This window comes from Paramormyrops kingsleyae, chromosome 4, assembly GCF_048594095.1.
Source record: "Paramormyrops kingsleyae isolate MSU_618 chromosome 4, PKINGS_0.4, whole genome shotgun sequence".
NCBI lineage: Eukaryota > Metazoa > Chordata > Actinopteri > Osteoglossiformes > Mormyridae > Paramormyrops > Paramormyrops kingsleyae.
The window spans coordinates 21,333,423-21,347,626 of NC_132800.1; the positions used below are offsets into that span (position 1 = coordinate 21,333,423).

Below are 14,204 nucleotides of genomic sequence, written 5' to 3' on the forward strand. Positions count from 1 at the left end.
TGTCTCCAAACCAGAGGTAATGGATTACCTTTAACGCCAAAGGGGATTTTTAATTAACTGTCCAAGTGTAAATCCTAATTCCTCAGCAAATTAAGCAGCCGAATGCCAATCCAGTCTTCTGTACCGCCTATACTGGTCCTGGAAATGTGTGTGTGTGGGGGGGGCTTCTTACGAGCTGCCCAAGAGGACAGAGTTGGACACCCTGTCTTCTGGGACACAAATGCTAGATGGAGACGAACTTTTAAACTCTTGTTTCACCCAAGTGCTCCTTTATCAAAAGTCGAAAGTGACGTACAACTCATTTTTACTATTATCATTGTTATTAATTTGACCTAAAAGACTAGCACTTATTGACATAAGTTAGCCCTCCATCTTAACAGACTAGCATAATGTCCGTACTTATAAACACGATTTTTAATAGTTACTAGTCATACTATCAGAAAGATTTCAGATGCAGGTCCATCAGAAGTCCTGGACCTGAGCAGCAGAGAAGCTCAGATCAGACTGTAGCAGGGGCTTGGCCTCGTAACCTGTTACGTCACTTCACTTCGCTAACTTCAGCCAAGCTCACACTGTAAGTGCCTGTTGATTCCTTGGAGTGCGTCCTGACAGCCCTCCTCCGCAACCAGACTGAGAAAACACACACGCAGCCCCTAAATTGCTCTAAAAAGCGATTCTGCACCACACGCTCAGGATCCAACATCAAATCCCTGCAATAGTTAGGTATTATTTTTGGTCTGCTGTTTATCAGTGTGTGTGAGTCTGTCCACCGTGCCCCTGTTTCACAAGATCCATGAGCTCTGTGTCATTATCCAGCAAAGATGATTGCTTTTCCTCCTTTATCCGCCGTAATTCCTGGACTAAAAATATTTCTTTGATCTTAAAAATGACGCTCGTTGGCCACGGAGGTCGCCATGACTACTGACCAATGACTAATCTTCCGGTCTCCCAAAGTCGGATACTGCGGGTTCCTTACCATTTGACATAAACGCGTACGGAGGTGCAAGATTACATCGACTCGTCCTCTTTGTGCTTTTTGAGTAACTCTTACTCATAGCTCGATTTACGTAAATATGCCCGTAAGCGTCACTGTAAGCCCAAAGGCCAAGGAATGCAGAATTTCGCAGTTTCACAGTCAGTGAGTTAAAGGCCAACGTAACAGATTTCATCAGTATTCTACCTGGGCGTGTTTCATCACAGCAGACCGAAACCAGACGATCTCCAGCGACCCCTGGATGGGTACCCCCCCCGACCCCTCTCATCGCCACGGAAACCAGCACTGGATAGAGCCCATTACTGCATCCTAAAGAGGCCAGTAATTACATGTGGCATCTTGACAAGTGTTTGCAGAAGTGAAGGTCACCGCTGTCATCACTTGAGAGCCGTGCTGATCTGCTCAGCCGGAGGGGAGATCGTACTTTCGGAAATGAGAGCCGGGGCCGCCGCTCGCCATGGCGACGAGGCTGCCGTCCCCGAGTGTCGTTTGGTTCACTTCCGAATGAAAGAGAGATGGCTGTACTCATCATAACTGGGAAAACGCAGCCCGTGGCTCCCATTCATACACGCACAACCCCACACACTGCACTCCGTTACACATAATACACTGCACAGTTACATACACACTGCAAAGCACCATACACACAGTTCCATACACACTGTGTTTCTCTCTCTCTCTCTCTCTCTCTCTCTCACGCACACACACACACACACAGTGCATACCTCACTGCGTCACACATACACCATCATGAACATACCACACTGCATCAAGCAAACACACATTATGCACTGCACAGTCACATACACACTGCACTGCACCACACACACAGTTCCATACACACTGTGTTTCTCTCTCTCTCTCTCACACACACACACACACAGTGCACACCTCACTGCGTCACACATACACCATCATGAACATAACACACTGCATCAAGCAAACACACATTATGCACTGCACAGTCACATACACACTGCACTGCACCACACACACAGTTCCATACACACTATGTTTCTCTCTCTCTCTCACACACACACACACAAAGTGCACACCTCACTGCGTCACACACACACCATCATGAACATACCACACTGCATCAAGCAAACACACATTATGCACTGCACAGTCACATACACACTGCACTGTACCACACACACAGTTCCATACACACTATGTTTCTCTCTCTCTCTCACACACACACACACAAAGTGCACACCTCACTGCGTCACACACACACCATCATGAACATACCACACTGCATCAAGCAAACACACATTATGCACTGCACAGTCACATACACACTGCACTGTACCACACACACAGTTCCATACACACTGTTTCTCTCTCTCTCTCACACACACACACAGTGCACACCTCACTGCGTCACACACACACCATCATGAACATACCACACTGCATCAAGCAAACACACATTATGCACTGCACAGTCACATACACACTGCACTGCATCTCACACACCTATACTATATATAGGTATAATACATCACATACACCATAAGTAACCAAACAAAATACAAGACTTCTGGCAGTTTTAGTTTTTTGATTGCAGTCACAGATTTTTATTAAATTAAGTTTGCCCTTGCGGGGACCAAAAAATGTCCCCACAAGGTCAAAATAACAGGTTATCACATTGTGGGGATATTTGTAATGTATACATGACCGACTCACACACATCCACAAACACTGTACTCCATCACATACACACATCTACAGGTAAGTCCCACAGAAATAGCCTAACCCTAACCCTGTATGAATTCATTCTTCTACATCATCCTAGCATGAAACTTGGCTTGTCTCTCACCACCAGCTCTTAATCTTAATAGTAACAACATCGTGCCAAGTCTGTATACCCTCACTCTGTGTTTTAAGGAGCAGTCGGACCCTAATCTGAATATATTTTCTAAAACCTGCAGGACGGTGGCCCACAAGGTCCAAGATTGTGAGTTTCAGCTCTGAGGTTAATAGAGGCGGTGCTGGCTGGGCTCTCAGATTCACATTCAGAGAGATAATGGGGATGGAGAGCAATCAGACAGGAACGGAGTGAATGGATCAGAATGGGGGGGGGGGGGGGCTCTCGTCCGGAGCTGCCCTCATGCCGCCCCCAGCATTCACACCCCCGCATTCTCACGCCCGAGCACCGCTGGACGTGACCTTTTGTCTCCACAATGACCGCCTGCCCCCCCCCCCCCCCACCCTACCCCAAAAGCTGGGAAAAGGCGACAATGGGGTGCATCACCCCCCCGCCCATCTGCAGTCCCCTGACAAAGGGCCCCACAGCACTGGTGGTGACATGAGGGGACCGGGGGCGCACTCCCCTCCGTCCTGGATCTTCAGTAGGAAACAGAAGATTACGGGGGGGGGGATCCCCCCCATGCCACGACAGGACAGGCGGCATTACACCCCCCCCCCATTTTTCATCTGTCTGCAGAAATCGACCTCACACCCCCACACCAGAACGGAGACCCCAACAGCTGTCGGGGGTGAAAGATGATACAGCAGAAGCGCCTCTCAGCCGCCCCATGGGGGTCCACTGCCTCAGGGAAGGGGGGAGGCAGCGGGGGTGCTCTCACCATCCTGGACATGGGGGGCATTCAGAGCACCAGACCGGCACCATCGTGGCGGGAAACTATACCCCCCCTGCCAGAACCAACACAAACATATCCGCGGAAAGATGAATTACAGTGCCTGAAAACCCATTTATTGATTTTATAAATCAATCATGATCAACATAATTTGGCTTTTTTGACAAAAAGTCAAAGTGAAAATTGATTTCTACAAAATAATGACAATTAAATAAAAATACGTAACATAAAATAAGTGATTGCATGAATATTCACCCCCTTTAAAGCGACTGACCTAATTCAACAGAGGTCCAGCCAACTTGTGCTAGCTCTCACAATTAGGGGAATGGAGATCACCTGAGTGCAGGGACTGTGTCTCGAGTGATTGTAGGATAAAGACACCTGTGTCTGGAAGATCCATTCCCTGGTTAAGAGAAAAGGTTATTGAGAAGTATAAGTCAGGGGATGGATACCAAAAAGTTCTAAGGCACTGAACATCCCCTGGAGTTCAGTTAAATCCATCATGAAAAAATGGAAGGAATATGGCACATGTGTAAATCTGCCTAGACCGGGCCGTCCTCACAAACTGAGTGACCGTGCAAGTAGGAGACTAGTGAGAGAGGCCACCAGGACACCTATGACTACTCTGAAGGAGTTACAAGCTTCAGCAGCTGAGGTGGGAGAGACTCTGCATGCAACATCTGTTGCCCGGGTTCTTCAGCTTCAAGCCGGTCCAAGCTTTATGGGAGAGTGGAAATGAGAAAGACACTGTTGGACAAAACTCATATTAAATGTCGACTAGAGTTTGCCAAAAGGCAGGTTAGAGACTCCATGGTCAAGTGGAAGAAAGTTCTTTGGTCTGATGAGACCAAAATGGACCTTTTTGGCCATCAGACAAGACGCTATGTTTGGCGGACATGAAACACTGCACATCACCACAAACACACCATCCCTACTGTGAAGCACCGTGGTGGAAGCATCTTGCTGTGGAGATGCAGGCCCTGGAAGGCGTGTAAAGGTAGGAGGTAAAATAAATGCAGCAAAATATAGGGAAATCCTGGAGGACAATTTGATTCCATCTGCAAGAGAACTACGGCTTGGGAGAAGATTAATTTCCCAGCAAGACAATGACCCGAAGCATACAGCTAAAGCTACACAGAAATGGTTTGAAGACAGCAAGGTGGATGTTCTGGAGTGGCCGAGTCAAAGCCCAGACCTCAATCCGACAGAATTTGTGGCTGGACTTGAAAAGGGCTGTTCACACCCGATTCCCCACACAACCTGACAGAGCTTGAACAGTTTTGCAAGGAAGAATAGAGTAAAATTGCAGTGTCCAGATGTGCAAGCCTGATTGAGACCCATCCACACAGACTCTGTGCTGTGATTGCAGCCAAAGGTGCATCAACTGAATACTGACTTGAAGGGGGTGAATATTTATGCAATCACTTATTTTATGTTACCTATTTTTATTTAATTGTCATTATTTTGTAGAAATCAGTTTTCACTTTGACATTAAAGGTTTTTTTTGTATTTTTTTTTTGTCAAAAAAGCCAATTTATGATGATCGTGGTTGATTTATAAAATCAATAAAAGGGTAAATCATCCCCAAGGGGATGAAAACTTTTTAAAGGCACTGTAAACTGATGAAATGCGGCCCTTAATTAAGGTAACTGATGTGTGTTCGCCAGTGCGAATGAGGCCTTCACAGAGACCCGCCAGCGTGAATGAGGCCTTCACAGAGACCCGCCAGCGCGAATGAGGTCTTCACAGAGACCCGCCAGCGCGAATGAGGCCTTCACAGAGAGCCGCCAGCGCGAATGAGGCCTTCACAGAGACCCGCCAGCGCGAATGAGGCCTTCACAGAGACCCGCCAGCGCGAATGAGGCCTTCACAGAGAGCCGCCAGCGCGAATGAGGCCTTCACAGAGACCCGCCAGCGCGAATGAGGCCTTCACAGAGACCCGCCAGCGCGAATGAGGCCTTCACAGAGACCCGCCAGCGCGAATGAGGCCTTCACAGAGCCGTAGAGTGAAAAATAGCTACGCGGAATGGACTTCAACTAATGACAGCGGGGGCTGGGCAGGACGCCCTGGGGTCCTGGATTTGGCCTTTTACCCAGCTCTGGTTCCGGAGTTTGCGCTTCCCCGAACTGCCGCGAGGCTCACAGCGACCACTCGCCGGACGAGTGGCTAACGGCAGCCGGGGCGGAGGGGGATCGTCGGGAGCGCTACCCGTCTTCTTAACGGGACGGGGGCAAAGGCAAAAGGACGAATATCAGCGTGAGACACGCAGCGAGGGAGAATGCGGACAGAGAGGACTTTACGGGCCACGTCGCGGCTAATAATGTACCTTTATAAAGGGATTAAGGGCTTCCTGTGGCCGGGTGCTGGGCAGGGAGCCGCTGGCGTGCACCATACATAAAACGTCCTTGAACATTATGAGGGACAGGACTTTATCCTGGCACCGCGGCCCAGATCACACTGCGCTGGTGCCCTCTGATTTCAGATCAGATGGCCGGCGTGAGCTGAGGGACCGCAAGCGCATGTACGTCCGTAAGCAGGGTTCAGCAAGGACGCAGAATCAAAAGGGGCCTTTTTGTCGTCTTAAACAATTAGAAGACACGATTATTTACTACACCATAAGTGCTTTTGTCCTATTGGACGGAAACATCTCGCCTCTATCCAAAATGCACAGGTGGTCTCATTAGACGGATGAATCCGTACCAAACTCTTCCCGCCGAGAACGCGGGATAAGCGAACGAGTAAAACTGTTCCTTTATTTATTTATTTGTTTCTAATGCCGGCAAAGACACGGTGTAATGTGTCTGGAAATAGCGCGGGAGAGATCCAAGAGGAGGTGCCGGCGGGCCAACCCGCCAGGAAGGGGGCGAATCCTGCAGGATTCAACGGGACGCGGCCAGCGACACCCTCTTAACGTACCATTAGCACGTTTATTTATACCTCAGCGCACCCTGGTACACCACCAGTGCTCAGCTGGCTTCCGATTCCACAAATGCCTTTAAAAAAAAATCAAATCAATTTTAGATAGATAGATAGATAGATAAATAAATGTTTGCCTGTTTATTAAGAAACCGCTGACGGGTAGGGCGGGGCCTTGCTATCACGCTGACCAGCCAGTCGCAGTTCAGCCAAGAGTGGGCGGAGCCAGCTCTGTCTTAAAGGTACAGCACCAATCGTTGCTCTTCACAGTCCCAAAGATTTCCCTGCCTTTGGCATATTTATCACAATATATGAAATACCCTACATATGGATAGAGTCATTCTTAGTAAATGAGTAAATTATCGCAAATGTACGGTATTGCAATTATGCAATGAAACTAGAAGCAAATACGAAATCTGAGTATGATGTCTAACAACAAGAAGGGTTAAAAAATATATATACACATCTAGTCATCTGTAATTGAGGTAAAGTGTTTGGCAGAGTCTAATAGGTTTCAAGATGGATAGACGGGGAACGTATGGCTATACCGGGGGGGGGGGGGGGGGGGACCTTCTCCGTGGAGGGGCAGTGCGGGTTTTTGGGACGGAAATGTTAAACTTTAAAGGAGCCTCATACATTATCTGCAGACGTCGTCAGCCACCTGCAGCGCAGAGCCAGGCTCTAACACATAACGTGTGACGTGTCAGAGGACAGCAGCGAGGCCGTTTGTCACTGTCCCGAGCGGCGTTTCCCAAAACCGAACGGAGAAACATGATGGCAGAGGGAAGGACCAAAATATCCCAAATAGCCTGGAAACTTCACTGGGTTTCATAATAATAATTTCATAATAAGTTATGAAACATCACATCTCAATTCCCTGCTGGTATTTGTGGTTCCTTGGGCCAAACAAAGGAACCCTTTCAGTTATTTATCATGCCCCAAGCAAAAGTGTATGGATATGATGTCTGAGATGAATCATTTCCGGGTCAAAGGGCACGGCTCATTATAAAACCCCCAGTCCCTGGCTGCTTTCGAGCTGTCCAGCCAGAAGTTCATCATCAGATATTAAGGCACCAGAGTTACGTGTTTGAAAATTCTGAACTGATGCAGAACCTGGGGTCACTGAACATTGTCCCCGACCCTGGAGAGGTATACAGACCACAAATGGCCTAAAGAGGCATACAGACCACAAATGGCCTAAAGAGGTACACAGACCACAAATGGCCTAAAGAGGTATACAGACCACAAATGGCCTAAAGGGTTTATTTTTCAGCCCTGAAAATGCACCAGGCTCTCTTTGGATCGGCACTTTCTCCAGACTCACTCGCGGTTCGGACCTAGCGGGAACTGCTATCCTTTAATAGCTGGGTGCCACCGCACTAAAGACCCCCAGAATGATCATATGACAGGTCGGACCTCCGCAGAGGGGACGATCCGGTCCCACGCCATGATACTGATGCGGTCTCCCCCGTTAGCCCTCCATGCAGAATCAGAGGGGCAGATTGTGCCCCGGATGCCCGGCGTGCACCAGTCACGGCGCGGCCAGTGCAGGCACGCCCGCCAGGCAGCAGTCTGGGAACCTGCGAATTGAGTCCGTGTAGCAGTGCAGCACGGGGTGGGGGGTGCCCACGTTCCTGCCCATTCAGATCTCAGAGGGTGTGAAGATATTAGCTTCCTGTCTCACAGTTTCAGCAGTGAATGGGGGGATTGTTACTTATTAGCTAGTGTAACATATCTTTCACGTTTCTTGTGATAATGCAGCGAAATGAACCCAGACACACGACCTTCTGCAGATTTACGCAGGAAAACATAATGAGCAGAAACTGGAAGAGCGACAGACAGACTTCCGACTCCAAAACTTTTGCACTATAGGAAAAAAGGCGGTTCTTGTTTTTGACGGATTTCTCATGTTTCTTTAGTATATTTATGCTCCTTATGTTTAAACAATTTCCCCCAGAATACATTCATATATTACATTTATCAGACAGTTTTTCCCCAAAGCGACATACATTTAAATAATAAAGTGTTATTGTATTTTATACCCAGTTTTTGTCTCAAATCCGGACATATGGGTGTACAAGGTTGTGCAGAAATGTGCGTGTTTGCGTGTAAATGCCTGTGTCTCTGTGCCACGAGTCTGGCCACTTTTTCCTGCGAGTCGCTAACTCTGCCCACAGCCCAGTTTGCGGAGCCCGCATGAGGGAAGACTTTACCATCAGCTGCACATCTCATTGGGGCCAGGGAGAGACAGATAGAGGGAGACGGAGAGAGATGGAGATAAAGGCAAAGCGAGACGGGCAGGGAGGACGAGATGAAAGATCAGCGGCAGGAGAGACCGAAATGGAAGGAGGCAGAGAGGAGGGGGGGGGGGGTTGGCTTGTCCCTACCTGCCATGTCAGCCACGTCCGCCGTGGAGAGGTTACGCGCGTTGGGCCTCACCTTGAAGGTCACCACTGGGCCGACCACCCTGTGGAGATGAGGAGAGTGGAGTTGAGAGAGAGGAGCACATGCGTCTCCCCGTGGGGGGGGGGGGAGGCGGCAAAGCTTTCCTGCTGCCTGTTCTTTAAATGGGGGGTGAAATCGAGTCCGTATAAGTACCTGAAGAGGGGGTCGCCAGCAGTGAACCCAGTGTGGATAAACCGCGACCCCGCCACCACATCCCTGCCGCCACATCCCTGCATCCACATCCCCGCCGCCCCGCTCACTCCACGTCTGCCCACAGTCGCCGGCCGCCGTTCGTCTCTAACGCGGCGACGGTACCGACGGAGAATGTGGAGCAGTTACCGCTGGGTAAGATGAGTTTCCGCGGCCCCATCACTGAAATCCAATTGGTTCCTCGGGCTGGGGGAGGGGCGTGACGGTATTTGGGGCCAGTTGCAAACGGGATACTGCAAGGTGGGGAAGACTCCGGAATTTGGCAGGATCGTGGACCCTGTAAGTCTCACAAATAATTTTTTTTTGTGGGGGGTTGAGCGTCAAAAGTCCATTCGATTCAGGGGTTGGTGTGGCTATGAATTCACATTTACAAGGCATCCAGGGGGTCTGTCAAACACACACCTGGTGTTTCTATGAGATGGACGAGGCCCCCTTACTGTTAGAACACCCCCCCCCCCGCCCTGATCTCCCCAAGATCATGCTCCAAGTTTCTGCGCACAAACTCGCACCAGTGTGTGGCTGGGGGAAATTCCACACCCCCCCCCCCAAGTCCCTACACCAATCTGCGGGCATGGCTAGCACATTCAAATCGCAGGCAATCTACCTGCCAGCGTAGAAAATGAAAATTATGGTAATAAGCACCATAACTTCAAATCTGAGGAGGTTTCACTAAACTAATCATAATCACCCGAGACTGTACCATTCACAGGCTTTGGCAAAAAAAGAACACGTCAAGCAAACTGCTAGCAGAGCTTCTTTGTAGAGAGGTTTCGATACCAACACAGACCGAACAGCCACTGAATTCGTCCTGATTTGCAATGCTGATTGCATTATAAGTGTAGAGACTGTAAGACATCACAAGGCACTCCATTTTTTAAAAACATTTTTAACTACATTGCTGCTGTTCTCTGAAATGGGTGCAAATGTAGGGTTAAGTCTAATTCAGCCCAAGCTACGCATGATCTGCATGGCTGAGTTCCGCCACCTGGTGGTCATGCTGTGCAGCACACGTGTGTGACAGCTGGGGAACGACGACCGGTGGCTGGATCGCCGCTCGGACCCGCGCCATTGTGCTTAAAACGGCCGAAATAGCGAGAAGGTGACCTAAAAATCACACACGCCACAAGATACTGAGTCCATTTCATTCCCTCTCGCTCCGAAAAGACAACCCAATTGGATCTGCACAGCGTGGATTAGCCCCTCTGGTGATCCAGGAATGAGGAGCGGCGTCACATACAAAAAAAAATAAATAAAATAATCGACCACAGAGCGCCCCCTACTGGGCGGGCCCTAATGGCACACAAAGAGCCCCGTGTTCTAGCAACCGTCCATTGCTTCGTCGCAAAGGCCCCCTTCAAAAGGAGGCAGAGACAAAAGAGACGTTAGTTAGGGGGGGGGGTGCATTCAGAGAGCACATAGCCTCCAACACCTGTGAGTCATACACGGCTGCGCACTCAGAAGCCATTTTCAAACAAAAAGCATCAAAGACGCATTACACTGCTGCATTTGTGGGAAACACTGTTCACTGCCATCCGTCCAGGTCTCGCTTCCATTTACCAACATCCATTTATGTATGAAATTTCACTTTCGACTGCCTATGGGAACAGGGGAAGGCCGGCGTGATTTAGATCAGCCTAAGATTTATTGTCACGTCGCAATATAGTATAAGAGAGTGTGGAATTGCAAACAACAATATGTATTTATATTATATAAAAACACATATAAGGATAGTAATGACAGTAATATGAATAAATATGAACATAATAGTGCAAAAGGTGGAAAGAGAGCTTGTCAAGAGAGAGTAATGATTGAAAGAGCAGTAAATATAATGCAGTGGTACATAATGCAGTATAATGCAGTGGTACACCCTGACTAATACAGTTAGTCTAGGATCAGCAGCCTAACAGCCCAAAGCCCGTCGGTATTGGACCCGGTACTGTGGTACTGTCTGTCAGATGATGTTAAGAACTTTAGCCGGACTCTGAGTCACGTTCTGTACACCTGGAGTAGGTCCGGCGTGTAGCTGGGGTTCCGTTAGAGGGCGGTGACGGCTTTTCTCTCTGTACAGCACCATCATTTGGAGTCACCTGCTTACGGGATCCTCCTTCCCTTAAGGGGGCAGCTGGGTTGTGATCTAGTGGCCCTGGCATGAGATTCGCCCATTTTCATGCCCGCCTAACCGTTCACTGACCACTCGTGCTCCGTTAGAGGAGACATTGTTCTGGAACATTCCTCTCCCGTCAGGATAGAACAGCTTCAGCGCAGGTTGGAGGTGACGGCCCAGAAAGGTTCTGTATTTAGGGGCGTTTAGCGTCCCCTAATAGGTCAAGTGAGGCCCAGACCATAGCAGAGCCTCCTGCACCTTCACTGTGGGAGAACAGAGCCTCCTGCACCTTCACCTTCACTGTGGGAGAACAGAGCCTCCTGCACCTTCACCTTCACTGTGGGAGAACACAGCCTCCTGCACCTTCACTGTGGGAGAACCGAGCCTCCTGCACCTTCACTGTGGGAGAACAGAGCCTCCTGCACCTTCACTGTGGGAGAACAGAGCCTCCTGCACCTTCACTGTGGGAGAGCAGAGCCTCCTGCACCTTCACCTTCACTGTGGGAGAGCAGAGCCTCCTGCACCTTCACTGTGGGAGAGCAGAGCCTCCTGCACCTTCACCTTCACTGTGGGAGAGCAGAGCCTCCTGCACCTTCACTGTGGGAGAGCAGAGCCTCCTGCACCTTCACCTTCACTGTGGGAGAACAGAGCCTCCTGCACCTTCACTGTGGGAGAACAGAGCCTCCTGCACCTTCACTGTGGGAGAACAGAGCCTCCTGCACCTTCACCTTCACTGTGGGAGAGCAGAGCCTCCTGCACCTTCACCTTCACTGTGGGAGAGCAGAGCCTCCTGCACCTTCACTGTGGGAGAGCAGAGCCTCCTGCACCTTCACCTTCACTGTGGGAGAGCAGAGCCTCCTGCACCTTCACCTTCACTGTGGGAGAACAGAGCCTCCTGCACCTTCACCTTCACTGTGGGAGAGCAGAGCCTCCTGCACCTTCACCTTCACTGTGGGAGAGCAGCCCTGGAGCCCGAAGGCTTCTCTTGCTGTGGGAGCCGCACACGCAGCCGTCCGCTTGGCCAGCGCCGGGTGACTCATCTGACTATATGGTTTTCCACAGCGCTCTGTAGACCACTGCCCGTGTCCTCTGTACTACCTGCAGAAGTATCTGCACTCCCACCAGACCGTGGACTCCATCTCCCTGTTCTTCCTTGCATCTTGAAGCAATGCATATATATTGTACAGATCTTGTATCTGCGACATTCACCGTTGCCTGTAGGTGATGGTGTCTGTCCATCAGTCGTCCATGTTTAATTGCAGCCACTGTTCCTCATGAAACATCAGTGTTCAACTGCCTTTGTCCCCAGAACATCTGCCAAGCCCCCCCCCCCCAGGACTTACCCTCCTCCCTGTCATGGAGAAGATTCTTCTACCCATGGTTGCCAAAATAACGAGGACCTGAGCTGCTCGGCACTTTTTCACATTACGCTAAGCATGATGGGATATTAACAGGGTTGGGCAATTCAGGTCCAGAGAGTAAAAGTCCAGACCAGGATTTTGTTTCAACCAACCAGTTGTGCACTCTGTAACTGTGACTCATTATGCCCTACTGGTTGGTTGAAACAAAATCCCGGTCTGGACTTTTACTCTCTGGACCGGAATGACCCAACTCTGAATATTAATAGCTTAATTAACTCAAAAGACAGATCTGTGGGGAAGCAGCTGCTTTTCATATGCTGTATATCCAGGATTTACTCAAATATTTGCTTTATTTTGATAGTTACCAGCAAAGGAGAGAGAATTGGAGGGGAAGAAGAGTGGCTGATGGGGTAACAGCCAAATAAATATTTACAATGACACTGATATGTCAAGACACTGATGGGAAGATAAAGGCCGTCTCCCATCATCCTTTGCATGAGATTCTCCCACGTGGTCAAGTACCTGCCGGGGCAGGAGCTGTGTTCAGGTAAAGTTCACGCTCCCAAAATGGGACGATGTAGTAATAATCGCAGCTGCTGGGTGACTGACCTGCTCATCAATAACATGCCTGCGTGTGGGCGAGTATTTATGAGCTGTCAGCTCGCATAATCACCTTTTATGAGGCCTAAAACGTTTGTTTGTTTGTTTGTTTGTCTGCAACAATGTGTTTTTGTGCCTGTGTATGTACTCAACGCCCACAATGATGATTGTGTAATTCCAACAAAACAAACTGATAACAAGACTGGACCAGCTGACGGCCGAGGGCATCTTTAGATAGAATGCGACCTCGTTTAGATGTAACGAGAGCCCGTGGAAGTCCAATCGCTCCGCGGCCGATCGATGTACTGTCACGCCTTCTCTACGGAATGTAGCGCTGTTTGTGCCATGACCCGCGAGCTCGCATACCACAAACACGTCACCCCCGCGAGGCCTCCTACTGTCCAATAGACCAAAACACAGTGAAAGGAAGATTGGAAGAGAGAAGCAGATCCCCACGTACGAGAGCTCGAGGATATCCGTCATCTGCAAGCCGGCACGCCGGGCTAGCAGCTCCATCAGGTGCAGGCCTTGGTCGGTGGACAGGGAGCTGCGGAGAACAGGAAGGGGCGGGCAATCAGGGGTCAAAGGTCAAAGGAATAGCCTTCATACTCAGCTCGCCTCCGCAGTGACGAAGGGGTCAGTGACTAAGTGCGTACCCAGGGATGTGAAAGGATGTGCAACTCCATCACTGAGGCCGATGTGATGCACATCTTGATCTATTGCCAACTATCTGATACCTTAAAGATACATATGAAGTGATTACTATTCCGATACGATACGATGAGTCGGAATCGGTCCAAATATTAAATTATTGGCCACATTTCTAAATAATAAAGGCATCGGGCCTCTACTAATAAACACATATTAATAAACTGGATTTCACTGATGCAGAGATACAATGGGTCCTGAGTTCTTCCCAAATTGTATACGTTGCACACTTTTTATAATCAGGCCAATCGCATCGTGA

At 49.4% G+C, this 14,204-nt stretch overlaps 1 protein-coding gene across 1 annotated transcript in view; it reads right to left on the reverse strand.

Moving 5' to 3' along the window:
• Positions 1-14,204, reverse strand: part of ptprn2 (protein tyrosine phosphatase receptor type N2) — a 132,236-nt gene that overhangs the window by 84,250 nt on the left and 33,782 nt on the right. Inside the window, exons 10-11 of the mRNA XM_023804876.2 lie at positions 13,698-13,784; positions 8,905-8,984 (exon numbers count right to left, since the gene is read on the reverse strand). Of these exons, the coding sequence (XP_023660644.2) occupies positions 8,905-8,984; positions 13,698-13,784 (167 nt within the window). The remainder of the gene's footprint in view (positions 1-8,904; positions 8,985-13,697; positions 13,785-14,204) is intronic.